This window comes from Nycticebus coucang, chromosome 1 (assembly GCF_027406575.1).
Source record: "Nycticebus coucang isolate mNycCou1 chromosome 1, mNycCou1.pri, whole genome shotgun sequence".
NCBI lineage: Eukaryota > Metazoa > Chordata > Mammalia > Primates > Lorisidae > Nycticebus > Nycticebus coucang.
In genome coordinates, this window is record NC_069780.1 from 54,120,161 (window position 1) to 54,140,947 (window position 20,787).

The window sequence follows — 20,787 nt, forward strand, 5'->3', positions numbered from 1 at the left end:
TGCAAACGGCGGCGCCGGCCGCCTCTCAGCCGGCCCAACCCCAGGGCGTCCAGCTGCCGCGAGGTGGCATGCGAGCTTAACTCCGCTTCCTTTCCTCCTACCCACCCGGATCTTCCCTGCCCCCTTTCCCCTCCCTCCCTCCCTCCCTCTCTCGGCTAGCTCAGCAGCCTCCATCTTCCAGATCTTTCTCGAACCTGCACCTACTCGGGCGGCCGTTGCCCGAGTGCTGACGGAAGCTGCCGAAGCCGAGGCCGGGAGCTGCCTCGGGTGGGGAGGGGAGGGTCTCGAGCCACCCCGCCGGCCGAGCGCGCAGGCGCAGACCACTGTAACTGCCCGTTAGAGGCGGCCGAACCGCAGTGGAGAGCGACCGCGGCGGCAGGACGCGGCGCAGGCTGCGGCGAGGACGGCCTGTGATCTCTCCGCGGTTTCCAGACGTTCTGCCCTAGATATTCTGCACAGTGACTGGGGAGTCATCTCTCCTTTGCTTCTCGTAGGAGTCGCAATCCCAGCAGCAGTAACTCAGCAAAGGACGCGGTCCCCTCAGCGGAGGCTTCAGCACCAGCACCCCGACCTTTTCGCAGCGGGATGTCTGTGGTTGGCATTGACCTCGGCTTTCTCAACTGCTACATCGCAGTAGCGAGGAGTGGCGGCATTGAGACCATCGCCAACGAGTACAGCGACAGGTGTACCCCGTAAGTGCCTTTTCTGGTCAAAACCCGGACCCTAACAAACATTTTCTGCCCCCTTACATTTTTCCTGCCTGCTCGGATTCCCTTGCTGGTGCACGCCGAACCCCGAGACGGCAGGTGCAGCCACTCAGCTGCAATCCCTAGAGACGGCGGGTTGGCGGCCCGGCTGGCGGTCGGACCTCCTTGCCCTCCAAAGCTCTTTTTCATTGAAGTACGAGGGACTTCCCTAGTTTGTACATCTCTCTCTTCTGTACCTACACACACCTTCGTCCCCACGCCTCCGCCCCCGCTCCTATAGCCTCTGTTTTTGGTTGCGGGGTAGGGGTTGGTGTGGAAACGCCTTGGCATCCGGATCATCGGAGAGAGATCTCCGTGGGATCACCGGCCGCAGGCGAGCTGAACGAAGAGTTTGCCGTCCTGCTCTTCTCCTTTCCCTATCTCTGTGGGTGCAGGTTTCCTTCCAAAAAAGAAGTCAAAGCTTAGATTTTATTCATCAGAAGATGAATTGCACATTCATCTGGTCTGAAAGGCCCTTTTTTTTTTTAAGGATGGGGAAAGTGAGGTGCGTGGGGTTTTCCAAAACCCAATGTCCTTGAGCATTGGAGGTAATTGAACCGGTCTCCTGGAGTGTAGACTAATGGTGTATTTTTAGGGAGAGATGCCTGGATGGGAGTCACGGGCCTTGTGTATTGTCAGTAATGTGCCTCAGTTAGTGGAAAGTAAAGCATATTGTAGGAAATACAGTGACTTGTTGGAGAGTTGGAGGTGACTGTCCTGTATGAACATGATTGTGCAGTGATTCTATTATGAACACTTGATGAAAGACTTAGAAGGAGTGGCGTTATGTCATGGAAACACGTTTCCACATGCTCTGTTGTTTCTCTGGTTTGAGAAGTTTGTTGGCAAAGAATATGCTAAAGTAATACGGGCATGTGAAAAACTAGCTTTCTGTTGTAGGCTCCTGTTACCGGTAATTTTATGAGGAACCCAACTGTTCATGTATTACGTTTTATGAGAAAGTAATAAAATGTTATTAACATGAACTTTCTGGCCACTGCACTCTACCCGGGGGCGGTACAGTGAGACTCTGTCTCTACAAAAAAAAAAAAAAAAAAAAAAAAAAAGAACTTTCTGACTAATTTCAACCAGTACTAAATGGTCTTTGAACCCCTAAATAACTACAATTATAGATAGTTTAAAATATCTAAAGTTGTTGAGTACCTTCTGCGGCTGGGCCCTGTAGCTCAGTGGATAGGGTGCCAGACACGTCCACAGGGGCTGGTGGGTTCAAACCTGGCCCAGACCTGCTAAAACAACAATGACAATAACAAAAAAATAGCTGGACGTTGTGGCGGGCGCCTGTAGTCCCAGCTACTTGGGAGGCTGGGGCAAGAGAATTGCTTAAGCCCAAGAGGTTGAGGTTGCCGTGAGCTGTGACACCACAGCAGGCCACATAGTGAAACTGTGTATCAGAAAAAAAAAGAATACCTTCTGTGATGCAGTCTGTGCTTTAATCTGACCTCCAATTCCTGGACGTTTTATACCACCTATTTTAAATGTACACATTGTATTCTATTGAAATTTTGGTTATTTATATCTTAAAATATGAACATAGATCAGGTTAATCCACATAGTACTTCTTGAACTATTGTTTCTACTTACTATATCTTTTTCTGGCTTTTATGCACAATGAGAAACTAAAGTGGTCATTGTGAACTATTTATGAATTCATTTCTACAAGATTTTCTTTCAGCCACAACAAATACAGGTTTCTGCCAGTGAAGGACCAGGAAATTCCACTCCTCCTCTTCCACAGAGTAGAGGTTAATGGAGACAGTCTTTGCTTTCAGTGACTCTACCTACAGAGAAAAAGTGAAAAATCAAGTGACCATTCTGCTAGTCGTTAAAGCCTTATCCTAAAAGATAACAAACTAGAACTGTAAGAAAGATCTATTTCCAGGCTCAAAAATCTTGTTAGTAGTGAGTACCAGGACTGTCTCAAGACCCTGGCCAGACTAACACAATTCTTTAAAATTAGGCTACTAGAATCATCTAGAAGTCTCTCTTTTTGTTATCATTGTTAGGCATGTAGGCATATTTGCTAATTCTTTATGGCTGAGATTTCATGTGGTGTTTCTGATTTGTGTGGAAGAAAGCCAGTAGTAATATCTAGATTTAATGATCTTAATGCAAACTAGAACGTTCCTAAAGTGGAAAGATCATATTCTTACTTGGCTTGTGTTAGCAATTCTGCTCTTCTCTCCATGGCTGTGCACTCATTTACCTCAGAGTATACCTTTTGTTGTTACTGAGCAAAAGTTCTTCGTGGTAGTTAGGTGCTTTTGTGTGGTGTATTTGCTTTATGGGTCCAATTATTGAGGGAAAACATAGCCCTTCCTGGTTCTAAGACATTATCCATTTACTGACTGCCTGTCATGCAAAAAGCATGAAAATGGAGAACCCTAAACTTTTCTCATATACCACGGTATTTAGTAATCCATATAAACTAGCTTTGCAAAATATATTTTACATATTCCAGTTGCTTATATCAAAGTAGTATGACAGATATTTTTCTAAAATGCAAATACGTTCCAAAAGGATCCTGTGAAAAGAGGAACGAAATGTTCAATTTAGTTAGTTTCAGCATCCATATTTTTTCACATTTGTTTCATTGTTCAACATAGATATTCTGGGATCCCTGTTTAAACCAAGAAGGACAGTTTAATGGGAAAAAAGTACTATGTTTTGGCCTTTGATTAAGGGTCTGCAGACAAATAATTTAACCTATTTATTCTTCAGATTCAAAGAAGGATCTGTGGCGTGGCGCCCATAGGTCAGTGGTTAGGGTGCTGGCCACATGTACTTGGGCTGGTAGGTATGAACCCAGCCTGAGCCTGCTAAACAAAAAAAAAAATAGCCAGCGTTGTGGTGGGCGCCTGTAGTCTCAGCTATTAGGGAGGCTGAGGCAAGAGAATTGCTTGAGCCCAAGAGTTTGAAGTTACTGTGAGCTGTGATGCCATGGCACTCTGCCGAGGGTGACATGGTAAGACTCTGTCTCAAAAAATAAAAAAAGAAGAAGAAGAATTTATCTTTAAAAAGATTATTATGTAAGTAGTACCTGCTCATGTAGAAAAATGCCATTACATTAAAAGATGAAATTAAAAATTATAATTTCTCTACTAGAAATAAAAAATTCCAGATGGTTTTCTGTCTGTGTTTCCATATTCTGTTTGGTAACCTCTTTCTATGTAAAAAGTATATATATTTCTTTTGTAACATCAATTTCAGTGTTTGTGTAATCATTAGGTTAATTAAATCCATCTCTTATTGGACATTCAGATTTATGATATTTTGTTTTTATAAACAGTTCTGTAATTAAACATTTCATCCTTAATCCTTTCAAATAAATTCCTGAAAGAAAAAATTACTGAGTATGCACATTCTCAAGCCCTTGACCATGTTTATATTGTTCAATTAAGTATAAATGTAGAGATTAGAATTTCCAACCCAGGCTTAAGTATATCAAGGTGATTAGTTTCCACACCAAGGGAAAAAAGTACAACCAACAATTCTCTTTCAAAATCAAATTAAAGCATGTTGTCAGTTATAATCATGTTGGTAATAAGTGATTGCAGTGTGCCAAATGCTGTGCTTGTAATGTCACATATATCACAATTTGTGAGTTTGATAATAGTAGTTATATTTTTTCCATAAAAAGCCTAAAGCAAAGTTAAGTAAATTGGCCAAGAACTAGTAAGCAATTAAATGGATTCTGTTGCAGGCTTGTCTGACCCCAGAACCCAAATGTCTTCCAGTATGCATTGCCATAAGGATAACACACAGAGTTAATAAGGATGTAACTGTCAAAGGGACAAATTACCTGGCTGAACAGTTACAGTATAGGGAAGCATCTTTGCTTTGTCATTAATAAACATCTATTTTGGGCTAGTTTCTAAGAAATCTTATTTTTAAATGTTTTTAAGTTGAGGATGTGTAAAAATCTTATTTTGTTTAAAAATTCATGAATACATTAGTATACACATGGAGAAAAACAGTTTGGAAAGGCAGGTGATATTTTTTATGAGTTTAACATACCACTGATAGTGATTTTTATGTGTGGTCATTGCAATACAAATTATTGAGCACAGCTGTGTTCTGATAAAACTTTACAAAAACTAGGTAGCAGGTGGTAATTTGCAAACTTCTGGTCTAGAAACAGTTTGCAAAACATGGAGAAAAATAGTTTGCAAAACTATAAACTATTAACAATGGAGAGATATGGAAATGTGGGAAAATGTTGTTTGTCTCAGATGTATAAGAACTCAATGCATAAAAGTAGAAGTCAGGAACTGATGTATTAAAAATAACTGTATTAGAAAATGGCAGACTCCTAAGGTTAACCATGACTGTGGATGAGTAGGACATTTTTTGGTGATGGCAGTTCAAAAGGCGGAATTGGCTTTTACATTTTTTTGCTAGATATTTTTTTTTAATACATAAATTGGATTAGTTCAGGAGTGTCCAAACTTTTTTCTTTTCTGCAGCATATTGGAAGAATACGATGCCTTGGGCCACACATTAAATACACAAACACTAATGAAAGCTAATGACCAAAAGAAAAGATTTGTGCATATTCTTCATGATATCCAACACCACAGATAAGCAGAACAGTCCTCAAATAATACCCATGCAGCCTGTGGGCCAGCTGCAAGTTGGACACCCCTGGTGTTTCACTATAAATTTACGCTGAAAGAAATACACAAAATAATTCTCACACCTTTGTCTCTTCCCAACCACCTGGTAAAGTTTAGCTTGTATGTTTCTAGTTGGACAAAATGTGATTATATGTATGTAATTGAAATTTTTTTGTTTTCTTTTTTATCAAACACGGAATTACACATATTTTTCAGATTGTTTTTTGTTAACTTAAAATATATTGTGTTGGGCAGTGCCTGTGGCGCAAAGGAGTAGGGCGCCAGCCCCATATGCCAGAGGTGGTGGGTTCAGCCCTGGCCAAAAACTGCAAAAAAAAAAAATTATATATATAGTGGATATCTTTTCAAACTTAGGATTGTAATTTACCTCATTCTTTTTAATATAATAGCCATGCATTATTCCATTTATAGATAAACTGTTATGGACATTTCAAATTATTATTTTGGTTTTGAGAAATAAAAATTCACTGAACATCTTATTTAAATAAAGTCTGCAGGAGTGAGTGGAAAGGCAGGTGATATTTTTTATGAGTTTAACATACCACTGATAGTGATTTTTATGTGTGGTCATTGCAATACAAATTATTGAGCACAGCTGTGTTCTGATAAAACTTTACAAAAACTAGGTAGCAGGTGGTAATTTGCAAACTTCTGGTCTAGATGATCATAATCAAAGAACTCTAAAATTGTTACACACTTGTTTTTGAACAGAATGAGTTTTAGGTAAAATCCCTTTTTCAAATAATACATCTAAACCAGTAAGCTGATAGTTAAACAGTGTATCTAATTTAATGTAGCTTATGTACCTAATTACATTTTTAGTATTTTGTCTACCTATGTAAATGTGTATGTTATTTGTTAATGAACAGATTTATTTTACTTACAAATTATATTTACTAAACATTTGAAAACTCTTAAATTATTTTTATATGTTAAAATGTTTAATCCTTTGGTCATAATGAAAAGTTGGAAGTCCTGTATTATTATTAGAGCATGTTTAGCAATGTCAAATTACAACAATAAGACCTTTTGAAAACATTTTTCCCCTTTTTCCTTCTAGGATGATTTTTTTTCCAAACAGTTTGAGTTTGAGAAAAAATATCTAGATGTTTTCTTCACTGCAAAACTTCCCACATCCCTTAATTTGAAACTCTCCAAGAAAAAAAGGTTCACCCAAGTTTATTTGAACCTCTAAGGAGGTATGTTTCACAGACTACTATGTGGGAAATGATGCATTAGGGCAGTGGTTCTCAATTGGAAATGATTTTTGCCCCTTAAGGGATATCTGACCACATTTGAAGATATTTTTGGTTGTTACAGTTGGGTATAGAAAGTCACTACTGGCATCTAGTGGTTAGAGGCCTGGTATGCTCCTGAAGTCCTACAGTGCGCAGTGTGTTCCCAACATAGAATTTTCTGGCCCAAAATGTCAGTAGTACCAAAGTTAAGAAATCCTGCTCTGTGGACACCTTGGCAGCCATGGCTGAAACTAGTTGCTCTCCTTGGATTTTTCTGAATATCTTTGGTATTTTTTTTTTAATGGCTGTAATAATTTAGAATATTTTTGAAAGAAAATTGAAGGAAAAAGTTTGAAGGCTTTTAACTTTGTGAAGTGGGTTTTCTGTGTGTTTAAAACTTGGTATTTCCAAGCCTAGTTAATTTACAAGTTTTTTAAACTTTAAAAGTTGTCTACTTTTAACTTGAGAGAATATCTGGCAATGATAACTATTTAGCTTTCTTTGTGAAGTGATATATGTGTAAAATGTATTTCAAAGAACCTAGAAAATTGAATCTAGATTTTTGCTCTACTGTTCCAACAGTCTAAGAATCAACTTAATAAGATTTTCTGTACATTCAAGTGATAATAGCCTAGTATAGAAAAAGTAGTAGTATTTAAAAATATGTCCAAATAATAGAGTTGAGAGCAAGGTGCAACACAAGGTGTAGCCTGAGAGATGACAAATCCCTATTTCTCTGAAGGGTGAGTTTTAGGATGGAATATCAGCAATCCACACAGATGACCATGTTGATAATGCACATTTTTACTATGGCAGAAAATATGTTGACTTAAGGAGTTATTTTTTTTTTTAAGGAGTTATTTATGAGCGATATGAAGATGTCTGAGCCATGGATTTTCTGCTGTATCTTTTTCTTATTTTTTTCCCTTATCTTAGCTAGAGAACAGTAACTTCCATTCCCTCCTGCATGTGGCCATCACTTATAACATTTCAATTCAAAGTATTATTTTCTTGGATGTCTTAGAGGTTACTCAGACTTCAACAAGTAGAACTTGTGACTGCCTCTCCCCAAACCTGTCCCTCTTAACATTGTTTTCTGTCTGATTGAATGGTACCATCATTGATTCTCCTGTGCAAAATAGAAACCTAGACATTATTCGTGTCGCTTGCCTTTTCTTTCTAGTCCAGCACTATTCAATGAAATATGTGAGCCACATAATTTCAGTGACTACATTAAAAAGGCAAAAAAGAGATGAGATTAATTTTAATATATTTAACTCAATATTTCCAGAATATCTCAATATATAATCAGTATTTGAAATTTGAGGCATTTTGCTTTTTTAATACTACATGTTCAAAATCTGCAGCTTATTTTATGCTTACAGTAGGCACATCTTAATTTAGACTAGTCATATTTTATGTGCTATCTTCATGTGGTGGTAGCTAGTGGCTGCCTTATGGGATAGTGAAAATATAGTCACTAAGTTCTTTGAGTTTTACCTTCTATATATTTCTTAATTTCTCCTTCTATCTCAGCTGCCACCATCCTGATACATTATAGATTACTGATAACTTCTTGCTCTCATCTGTTTAATAAATAGTCAAAGTGATCTTCCAACAAACTCTCTCCCACTTTTATCTCATCATTTTACTCTTTTTTTCAAATCTCATCACTTCCTAGTTAAGGCTTTCCTGACCCTCCTCCTCTAGTTCCTGCTGTTACCTACTCTTTTTTTTTTTTTTTTTTTTTTTTTTTATTGTTGGGGATTCATTGAGGGTACAATAAGCCAGGTTACACTGATTGCAATTGTTAGGTAAAGTCCCTCTTGCAATCATGTCTTGCCCCCATAAAGTGTGACACACACCAAGGCCCCACCCTTATAAGCACTATGTGCCCCCTCAGTTGTGGCCCCTAGTTTACTTTCATTTTTATGAGTCTATAGTGTCATAAAATTCAAGAGAGCCAAAATCTTATCTATTGTATTCGTACCAACTAACAAGAGCCTCAGGCCATATGGTAATTATTCAGCAAACATCTGTTAAATTGACTAAATGAACTTCTTAACTGTTTTCCTCTCCACTGGTCCCTAACAGTGGCTTCTTTGGCCCTTGAAAATCACTGCTCTCCAATATTGCCTTTCCAGTTTGTATTATATCAGTATGCAGTATGTTTACATTATTCAAAAAGCTTTTAATGGATTCAGAATTATAATCTGAATTGATAGTATTTTATCAAACCGCCAAATGACACTGGCCAAATTGTATTCTTCCTAATCCCCAAATAAACATTATCCTTGAAAGCCATCATTCCTTTCATTCCGTAAGTACCTTTTTACTATGTACCAAGGCATGGTTTGGACTAGTGCTATCCAGTAGAATTTTATGTTGTTTTCTATATATATATATATATATATATATATATTCTGTTCTTTGTATGTCCATTAACTATAAGACATGTGGCTATTGAGCTGAGTACCTGAAATATGACTGGTCCTGAGGAACTGAATTTTTTATTTTAGTTAATTTAAATTTTACTGTCCACATGTGGCTTATGGCTGCCTTGTTGGTTAGTGCACATTAAGGAAGTGGGCATGACCTTACCCTCCTGATGTTCACATTCTGGTATGGAGATACAGTTAGAAAGTGCGTTGTCAGGGCGGCGCCTGTGGCTCAGTCAGTAAGGCGCCGGCCCCCTATACCGAGGGTGGCAGGTTCAAACCCGGCCCTGGCCAAACTACAACCAAAAAATAGCCGGGCGTTGTAGCGGGCGCCTGTAGTCCCAGCTACTCGGGAGGCTGAGGCAAGAGAATCGCTTAAGCCCAGGAGTTGGAGGTTGCTGTGAGCTGTGTGAGGCCACTCTACCGAGGGGCATAAAGTGAGACTCTGTCTCTACAAAACAAAAAAAAAAAAAGAAAGTGCGTTGTCAGGGTTGGCGCCTGTGGCTCAAGGAGTAAGCCACCGGCCCCATATACGGGGGGTGGTGGGTTTAAGCCCAGCCCCGGCCAAAACTGCAAAAAAAAATAAAAAAGAAAGAAAGAAAAGAAAGTGCGTTGTCAGGGGTAATACATACTATGGCTAAAAATAGAGGCTGCAGTATGAAGTGTGTGTTGGGGAGGAGCAAAATGTTGTTTATTTGAGATAATGATAGGTGTCTCATAAGCTGACAGTTGAGCAGAAACCTGAAAGAAGAGCATAAGTCCTATGAGTATATTTAGAAGTCTTCAGAAAGAGGGAATGGCACATACAAAGGTCCTTAGGCAGAAGTATACTTGGCAGAGTCTAGAAATAGCAGAAAGACTCGTGTGCCTGGACTGAACTTTCAGAGTAGAGCAGCTAGGAACTAGACCATGATAGACTCTATTGTCTGTCTCTTAGTGAGACTGGGCACCATTGGAGGGTTTACAGCAGAGGAGTTTCATGATCTTAGTCTTTAAGTAAATCATTTTGTCTATTGAGAATAGACTTATACTTGTATACCAGAAATATCCTTACATTTGTATACCACAAATACATGTTAAGTGCTTTCTCTACTTATAAGTCTTAATTCACAAGTCAGCTGTGTTATATAGAAATTATTGTTTCTTTTGATAGTATCATTCGTAATTGTATATATTTGCTAATTTTTTTCTATAGAGTATGAATTCTATAGAGTATAAATTCTCAAAGTATAAGGATTGTGGCTTATAGAGCCTAAAAATATTTGTTGAGTGAAAATAGTTTCCTGTAGTTAGATTGATTGAATATAGTTTCCTATAGTTAAAATTGAAATCATGGAAGCTGGGCGCAGTAGCTCCTATCTATAATCCTAGCACTCTGGGAGGCTGAAGCGGGCAGATTGCTTGAGTTCAGGAGTTTAAGACCAGCCTGAGCAAGAGTGAGACTCTGGTCTCTAAAAATAGCTGGGCTTTGTGATGGGCACCTGTGGTCCCAGCTACTCAGGAGACTGAGGCAAGGTTTGAGGTTGCTGTGAGCTGTGACACCACGGCAGTCAACCCCAGGGTTACAAAAAAAATTGAAACTATGTAAACATTTTCTGGAATCGTAATATGAAATGAAGAAAATGTTATTTTGTGCTTGCTTTTTTATACATATAAATGTACTATTAAAATAGCAATAATTTATATATAGTGTTTTTTTGTATGCTAGGTATTGTTCAAAGCATTTAACTACATTTATCATTTACTGTCTTGATTCTCACCTAAGTCAGATAGGAAGCTGAGGCAAGTAATGGTCATGTAATTTTGACAAGATTAAGTGGCAGAGCCAGGATGTGGATCCAAGCAGCCTATTAAATTGACTAAAAGGGTATTTTAACTATTTGCCTTTTCTGAATATCCACCAGTCAGTACAGTTATTTCTTTTTTATAGACCAGTAGAATTTAAAAAGAAATTTTGGGAACCAACATTGTACTGCTAGCTAAGACTTTTTTTTTTTTTTTAAATTTTAACATTTATTCTGACCACCATTGTATAATTTGGGAAAATTTTCAAGTATGTAAAATTTCAATTTTTATAACCTACTTTTAAAATAATAAATGGTTATGCTAACCCTTTTAAATTAATTTTTATATGAGAAGAAGCAAAATAGTACATTAATATAAAAAATACTATGGAAAAAAACTTTTTTTTTTCCTTTGTTTAGGGCCTGTATATCTTTGGGATCAAGAACTCGGGCCATTGGAAATGCAGCAAAGAGCCAGGTAAGTTGATGATGTGGATGTTTTGGCTTGTAGGAAGAATTAACTGAATCTTATTAACTAAGTTCCCATGTTAAGTAGTTAAGAATGAAAAAAAGAGAGAGGAAAATATGATACATCCTAACATCTTTGTATTTTATTAGATACAATTTGGTTTGGGTTTTATAATTATGTCTTGATTTTATTTTTTAAAAATCTTTCTTAGTTGTGAAGTTAGGGTATGCTACCAGGCAACATCAATTTTTCCCTGTATGGTCGGTCACTTTTCTATGGGGCATATTTTATCTAGAAGATATACTTCAATGACAGATAACCAATGTCTTTGTAAAAGAAGGTAGAACAAATAGAGGAACAGATTTCCAGGGTAACTCAATGTGGCTACCACTACTCGACATGGAATCTGTTTTAAGTGCTCACTATTTCTAGGCTTCTGAAACACTTAGGCGTAAGAGTGTTGACTTTAACATTCCATGCTTTAGGTTGATTTTCCTTGGACTCTGTTTACCTTCCTGAACCCAAAAGCCCTTAACAGTTATTTCTTACATATATTCCTGAGTCTTTTTTCTTCCTTATAAAATAATTTTGATGGAATTTTTTTTTTTCATGGCTTTTTAGGAATAATTGACTGATTTATCCAGGAATTTCTGCTTCTGGTTTTTATAAAGGCTGTCTTTTATAAATTTCCTATATATGAATGTTTTTATTTTCTACTTTCACAACTGTATATTAAAAATGCTTAAGTTTATATTTTACATTATGGCAAATCTTCGAAATGTATCATAGATATTCAGAATCTCTAAAGAAAGTGATCTATAAAGTCATTTCACCTGGGAGCTAAAGAGACCAAAGTGATAATTCACTAACCTGTAGTTTTCATCTCATAATTGAAGATCAAGGTCTTTTTGGCTTTAAAGATTACTAGAAAGTCAGCAACTGGATCCTAATAATATTCCATAGTTTGAACTACATGTTTTAGTTAAAGAAAAAAAATTACTCTGCCAAAATACAAGCCATTTACAAATTAAGACACTGTCACTTAGCATGTAGCATGCTGAATGGAAAGAATTTTAATTTACTACCCTAGGAGCAGTTGTCAGCAAGGAAAGCAACATATAAGTTAGGAAAAATTTTTACAAAGAATTAGATACTGAGAAGAAAAGAAAAGCTATACAATAAAAAACATAGTTTAAATAAAAACACAGAAATGGAAGTGGAAGAAAATAAGAAATATCACCTATCCCCCAAATTCCCAAAATAATAGATGATGATAGGGATGTAGAGAGGAAGGAGCGCTTGTAAACTGTTGGTAAGACTAGTACAACCTCTATGGAAAATAGTATGGAAATTCCCCCAAAGACCTACCATTTGATCTATTAGTTCCACTAGTGGGTATTTATTCAAAGCAAAAAAGAGTCATTTTATGAAAAGGACACTTGAACTCAAATGTTTTATCACAGCACAATTCATGATCACACAGATGTGAAATCAACCCAACTACTTGTCAGTTTTCATGAGTGGATTAATAAAATGTGGTATATGTATACCATGGAGTACTACTCAGCCAGAAAATATGAATTAATAACTTATACAACAATCTGGATGGAACTAGAGACCATTCTCCTAAGTGAAGTATTCTAAGAATGGAAAAGCATGTACTCACTGTTGTATTAGAACTAACTGATTAGCATTCAGCTGCCCAGATGGAAGTAAAACTCAACAGATAATAAGTGGTGGAGCGGGGACGAGATGGGTGAAATCATGCCTCACAAAAACAACATATACTATGTGAATGTTGGTCACACTTATAACTTTTGACTTAAGCAGTACAAAAACAGTCTATATAACCAAACATTTGTACCCCTGTAATACTCTGAAGTTCTAAAAAGAAAAAAAGAGAAATCAAAGATACAGGTTGAATATCCTTTATCTATAATGCTTAGGACCAGAAGTATCTGGTTGGATATTCTGATATTTTTAAACAAGTTGACCATCCCAAATCCAGAAATACCAAATACTTGAAAATCTGTAATTTTTGAATTCCAACAAAGGAAATCAAATAAAATGCTTATTGGAGTATCAGATTTTTGAATTTGGGATGCCAAAGCAGAACTGTGAGGGAAAATCAAAGAGATGGTAGGTAGATTTTCATTGTATTTGAAAAGTTTTAAAGTTTTGTTCTTTCTCTTTCATTAACATTAACTTTGAATCTTATATTCCTAGAATAGGAGAATTGGGGTCAATAGGTAAGATATATACATTCTCATTGTGTAATTTTACAATAGGTTGGAAACCAGAAATATGAATGATTACGTGTAATTCCGAATTTGGATGTATGTGATAAAGAGAACTTGGTGTAGTTCTCTTTAGAATAGTTATTAGGATACTATTAGAATAGCATTTTATTTTTCATTCACTGATTGATAAATGCAAGTGTTTACTGCCAACAGATAGTCACAAATGTAAGAAATACAATTCATGGCTTCAAAAAGCTTCATGGGCGATCATTTGACGATCCCATTGTGCAAACTGAAAGGATCAGGCTTCCCTATGAATTGCAGAAGATGCCTAATGGAAGTACAGGAGTTAAGGTAAGCTTTATATTTCTTCAAATTTAAAGAGACCAAGTATGATGTTGCTGTTTATAATGTGTGATTTAACATTTTTCCTCCAGATACCAGTACACACGTATCAAGAGATAGGCAGTTTCTCTAATAATTTTAGAGAATACCAAGAAATTCTAATTTAGGCTATGTTTTTAATTCAAATAATGACATTATCAAGGGAAAAAATACTGTTATTAGAAGAACTATATATAATAGGTGAATAGTTTTTAGAGGATAAAGACGGATACGTGTGATTTAGAAGAGATCTAAAAAGTATGTTAATTGTTCATTTTTTTCTAATGTAGAAGAGTATTATAACATATTAGAAGCATTAAAGCAAACTTTTCTTCCAGGTAAGAGATGTATTCTGGATTTTTAATTCCATATTCTGAGACAGTAAGTTATAGATTAGTTAACAAAATCATGTTTGTGTTCATTTTTTGAAAACTGGCAGAATACCTCAAAACACATAGAGTTACTATATGACCCAGAAATTCTACTCCTCAGTATATACCCACGAGAGTTGAAGGGTATGACCTTACAAAAACGTGTACATGAATGTTCTTAACAGCATTATTTCTAATAGCCGAAGTGGATATAATCCAAGTGTATATTACCTAATAAATAGATAAAATGTCATGTATCTACCCAACAGAATATTTCGTCATAAAAAGAAATGAAGTACTAATATGTGCTACAATATAAATAAACCTTGAAAACATACTAAGTACATAATACCATATGCCGTATGATTCCATTTATATAGCATATCCAGGATAGAGCAAATCCATAGAGAAAGAAAGTAGATTAATAACTGTTAAGGGTTTTTTGAGACAGAGTCTCATCAAGCTGTTGCCCTGGGTACAGTGCCGTGGCATCATAGCTCACAGCAACTTCCCACTCCTGGGTTTAGGCAGTTCTCTTGCCTCAGCCTCCCAAGAGCTGGGACTACAGGCACACACTACGGCTATTCCTTTGTTGCAGTTTGGCCGGGCCAGGTTTGAACGCGCCACCCTTGGTATATGGGGCCAGTACCCCACCCACTGAGCCATATGCACCACCCTCAGTTATCCATTAATTTCATATATATTTATTTGAATACACTTTGATGTTTATTTTATCTCACTTTTTTTTTTTTTTTTGTAGAGACAGAGTCTCACTGTACCGCCCTCAGGTAGAGTGCCGTGGCGTCACACGGCTCACAGCAACCTCTAACTCTTGGGCTTACGCGATTCTCTTGCCTCAGCCTCCCGAGTAGCTGGGACTACAGGCGCCCGCCACAACGCCCGGCTATTTTTTTGTTGCAGTTTGGCTGGGGCTGGGTTTGAACCCGCCACCCTCGGCATATGGGGCTGGCGCCCTACTCACTGAGCCACAGGCGCCGCCCTTTTATCTCACTTTTAATGAACGTTACTATGCCTTAACTGTGTTATTGTGCCTTACTGCGCTTCTTCTAATCGGACAAAAGTCATGGTATTTGATTTGTCTTCTCATTTCAGTGATTTCTCCCTACTTCCTGGTTTAAAGGAAGTAATTTAACCTACATCATATTTGTTTTTGAACTTACTGGTAGATGGATCTGGAAATTATTATCAACTTTACGTTTATTCAAAGTAAATTTTATTAGAAATGCATATTTAGGCCCGGTGTGGTAGTTCATGTCTCTAATCTCAGCATTGTGGGAGGCAAAAGCAGGAGGATCACTTGAAGCCAGGAGGTCGAGACCAACCTATGCAACATAGCAAGAATCTATCTCTGCAAATAATTTAAAAATTGGCTAGGCCTGGTGATGTGCACCTGTAATCCCTGCTACTCAGATTGCTGAATTAAGAGGATCACCTGAGCCCAGGCATTCGAGGTTGCAGTGAGCTGTGATCATGCCACTGCACTCCAATTCAGGCAACCAAAAAAATAATGTATGCATATTTATACACACTAATTTACATAAATACATTGTGCTGCTTGAGAGAGTTATTCTTCAAAGCTCTTCCAAAGGTTAGAGCTTTGGAAGGTTAAACCTAAAGAGTAGGTTAACCTCTACTCTTTAGAGGTTAAAGAGTAGAATTATTCCCTGAGGATTCAGATGTTAAAAAAAAGTCTTTTCCTCAGTGAATTAAATATACAGTAGAACCTGCATAGTTGATCACCTTCCTACATTGGCCACCTCCTTAAATTGACCTAATTTTCATAGACTGTACATGTACTATGTCTATCCAACAGTACAGCAGACCTAGTTCCTTATGTTGACCACTTTTGAATATTGACCAGTTTGTTATAGTCCCTTGGGTGGGTCAACTTACCAAGGTTCTGCTGTAGTTTTATTAAGTAGGTTCTAAGTAGCTTCATATTGCCTAAAAGTCTTGTGGTGGTTACAATAAAATATGAATAAAGCACAGGTCCTCCAGTATTCTTTCATTAGCACTGAACAGTTTTATTTTATGTGCCTAACTGCAAACTAATCTTAAACCTGTGATTAAGATAAAGCAGTTATTTGGTCTAAAACTTTTTTTTAACTTTATATGTGCATCTTTTATGTTTAATTCATAGCTATCCCCAGAAACCTTGGAGTAATACGTACTAAATTTGCTTTTTTAAATAAGGAAATTTTATTTTCTTTCTGATGTTCTCATTTCCTTTTCCCAAATTGTATGACTGAAACTTTTGTTTAGTCTTAGGGAGAGTTCTAATTTCAAAAGAAGTATTACTTGATTTTTCTCCTTCATTGTTTGCTGAGTCACACTTGGAAAGTAAATGATAAGAATTAATTTTGTGGGAGGAAGACATCTGAAATGGTAGAGGCACATGAAAATTATTTGCTTGGTTATAACACTGTGTGTAAGGTACTGGAACCTCAGAAATGAAACACTGTTTTTAATGCAGTCATGATTCTAGAATGACAGTCTTTCTGGAATAAAACTCCTTGAGCAAGGTCTTTGGGTTTTTCACTACAGTGTATCTATCATGTGTGGAATAGATGCTCACTAAATATTTGTTGGGTGAGTAAATGACTTTTAATAGATATCTCAACCTTTGGGTTTAGGTGCGGTACTTAGAAGAAGAGAGACCTTTTGCAATTGAGCAAGTTACTGGAATGCTGTTGGCCAAGCTTAAAGAGACTTCAGAAAATGCTTTGAAGAAACCAGTAGCCGATTGTGTGATTTCAGTAAGTTTTACTTCAGTAATGAGTACTCTAGAATCACATTTTTCAATGTATTAATGAAGTATTTTCTTCCCTTTACACTTCCCTTATCCAATAAATAACCTAAGTCCATTTTGACTTTTTTTAAATTACCTTATATGGTAAAGTTTAGGATTGAATTTCCTGTAAAGTCAACTGTGATGATCAGTGAATCTACTATAACTGCCACTTATCCCTAAGAATCCTCCCAGGTAGCACTTAACTCCTCTCCTATATGGACCTTAACATGTTATGGCAAAGGTTGAAAATTCCCATTTGGCAATTTGAGGTTGCATATTCTATGTTGGGGGAGGGAGACCTTTAAGGATTCTTAACAAAACGATTAATTTACCCTGTCTTACCCTGAGTTCCTATTTAATATTGTTGACTAGTCTCGAAGTTACATATTGTTACCTAAATATGATATATTCCTACTATTAAACTTGGCTACATAAATTCAAGACTCTCATTTCATCAGAAAAATAGAATCATGTACACCATGGAATATTATGCAGCCTTAAAGAAAGATGGAGACTTTACCTCTTCCATGTATGGAGCTGGAACATATTCTTCTTAGTAAAGTATCTCAAGAATGGAAGAAAAAGTATCCAATGTACTCAGCCCTACTATGAAACTAATTTATGGCTTTCATATGAAAGCTATAACCAAGTTATAACCTAAGACTATGAGGAGGGGAGGGGAGAGTATGGACGGAGGGAGGGTGATTGGTGGGATCATACCTATGGTGCATCTTACAAGGGTACATGTGAAACTTACTAAATGTAGAATATAAATGTCTTAAAACAATAACTAAGAAAATGCCAGGAAGGCTATGTTAACCAGTGTGATGAAAATATGTCAAATGGTTTATAAAACCAGTGTATGGTGCGCCATAATTGCATTAATGTACACAGCTATGATTTAATAATAAAAACAAAAAAAAATAGAATCAGATTATGAACATACAGTGAATTTAGTCATTAAATTTTTTCATAGTTTCAAATGGGAGAAAAATATTAGAGCTTAGAATTTTCCAGTCATTTGTAATGGTAAATAATAGTTTGCCATTGAGCACTTTTATAGGCATTTTATATGCATTAATTCATTGACTCCTCAGAACCACCCTAGGAGATAAGATGTTATCAACCCCAGTTTTACATATTAAAAAAGTGAGACACAAAGATGTTAAATAACTTGCCCCAAATCAACAAGTTAGCAAATGATAAAGCCAGATAGTTTATTTCAAAACCTATGCTCTTAACTCTTCCATTACACTGTCATACAAAAGTATGTTAAGAGTGATATTAATACAAGTTTTAGAAATTCATGTTAAATTCAAATCCATTTCTATTTTAACTGTACTTTCCTTTCATGTCAGATATTACTGTCACAACAGAGTAATATCGAACATTTGACCATTATTAACTTTGTGGTTGGTATAGTAGACCTGGGAACTCCATACAATTCAGGTGTTTTTTTTTCTTTTGTGGGGGGACAGAGTCTCACTGTGTTGCCCTAAAGCTAACATAGCTCACGATAACCTCAAACTCCTGGACTCCAATGATCCTCTAACACCTCAGTCTTTCAAGTAGCTGGGACTATGGGTATCTTCTACAACACCTAGCTAGTTTTCCTGTTTTTTGTAGAGACAGGGTCTCACTCTTGCTCAGGCTGATCTTGAACTCCTGAGCTCAAGCAGTTCACCTGCCTCAGCCTCCCAGAGTGCTAGGATTACAGGTGTGAGCTACCATGCCCAACGCTCTCTTTTCTATTATTAAAAGAGGTTAAATAAAATGTCTAAACTCACAAAATAATAAAATTGAAGTAGTCTTCTTATTTGAAACTTAAAATTGGAAGAGCCCTGAAATTTTGTACTTGACCTACTTACTATCTTTTTAGAAATTTTGTGTGTTGAGAGAGAATCTAATAATTCCATTCTTGACTGGAGGTAGAGCTCAGGCAGTAATGAGAGCGATGGGGAGTGCTGTAAAGACAGTTGAATCTTGCTTGCTGTCCCCCAATCTCTTGCTCTGAGGCCCAGTACTGATACTGGTTCTCAGCCTGGGAGTTGGAGATCGCAGCCTTAAATTGTACATAAATTTTAGGACAATTATTTTATATTTCTCAATTGATAAAAACATTTTAACAAATAAACGTTTATTTTGAAATGTTTATAATCTATTGCATCAAACCAGTGTACATAATTGTTGTTTTTAAATATCAGATTCCTAGCTTTTTCACTGATGCAGAGAGAAGATCTGTGATGGCTGCAGCCCAAGTTGCAGGCTTAAATTGCTTAAGGTTGATGAATGAAACTACTGCAGGTAAGCCCTGTGAAATTGGAAAATCACCGTCAGAAAAATATTGTTACAGTTTTTCCTGATTATTAGCATTTTTTTAACTTCTATTATATACTGGTTCTTGTAAGCTTATTGCTTTGGCGTACATTATGTCAGAGGTTAAATATGTCTTAACTGGCTTTAAGAATTGTTATGAGTTGTAACCAAATTATAAAAAGTTAATTTACTTTGAAGCTAATAATGTGTGTTAAAGGACAGTATTAAAGTGACTTTCCTCTTATTTTCCAGGTAATTGCTGTACTAGATTAACCTAATTCTTTGTTCTTGTACAGTTGCACTAGCATATGGAATTTATAAACAGGATCTTCCCCCATTAGATGAGAAACCAAGAAATGTAATATTTATCGATATGGGACATTCTGCCTATCAGGTCTCGGTCTGTGCTTTTAACAAAGGAAAACTTAAAGTAAGTAAACAGATCATATATATTTAATTTTAATGATTAAGAGCACAGACTATATATAGAATTTTAGTAAGTGGGTTTGAGTTTTTGTTCCACACCTTTAAAATTATGACCTTGAGCAAGTTGCTTACCTTTCTTAAACTTCAGTTTTCTTATCTGAGGATAACATCAGTAACCAACCTCATAGAATTTTTGAGGACAAAATGAGTTAATGTATATAAAATGCTTCAAAGCCTGGCATAGGGTAGCTACTATAATAATGTGCTATTTTTATTGTTGTTTTTATTAAGTTAATTAAATCATTTATCAGGGAGCATAAATTATTTATCTGTGAATATACTTACAGGAAACATTTTCTAAAATGATTCCCATTTAGAAATCTTTCTATCCAGGAATCTTTTTCTACAAGGTAGCAGAACTTCTGTGTGCTTGTGTCTTACAGTCTGTCTATATTTGCTCTTTTATTCATTTTTACATTATCTTGTCTAAACTTCTGAGTTCTCTCTCCATTGTGCACATGAGTAGAGTTTACTTACGAGATAAAGTACTTTGAGTTATCGAGCCCTGCAAGAGCATTTTGTCTTACAGTTTATATTATTGAAATAGCATCCTTGTAAGCAGAAAATTAAAGGGAAATGACTCACACTGAATATAATTTTCAGTATAAATTAGTTTAATTTTTTGCATTTAGCCTTACATTTTAATAGTACACCACTTTGAACGTCTGGCAAACACTATAGCCCTTCTTCCCAGAAGAATGCAGACTTGGACTTGTGTCATATATCAAGATAATTTTGCATTTAAATGTGGGTAATAATAGACTTCCTGAGAAGTCTATACATGGATTCTTCAGGCTAGTCTGTAGGATGACTTTTCACTCCAATGAGAGCGAGTGTAAGTGCTC

At 36.5% G+C, this 20,787-nt stretch overlaps 1 protein-coding gene across 1 annotated transcript in view; it reads left to right on the forward strand.

Annotated features, from left to right (window-relative positions):
- The first annotated feature begins 242 nt into the window (after positions 1-242).
- HSPA4L (heat shock protein family A (Hsp70) member 4 like) overlaps positions 243-20,787 on the forward strand; it is a 55,849-nt gene continuing 35,304 nt past the window's right edge. The window contains exons 1-6 of the mRNA XM_053577800.1: positions 243-692; positions 11,285-11,342; positions 13,787-13,927; positions 16,983-17,105; positions 19,345-19,444; positions 19,753-19,886. Coding sequence (XP_053433775.1) covers positions 586-692; positions 11,285-11,342; positions 13,787-13,927; positions 16,983-17,105; positions 19,345-19,444; positions 19,753-19,886 — 663 coding nt within the window. The 5' untranslated portion in view covers positions 243-585. The remainder of the gene's footprint in view (positions 693-11,284; positions 11,343-13,786; positions 13,928-16,982; positions 17,106-19,344; positions 19,445-19,752; positions 19,887-20,787) is intronic.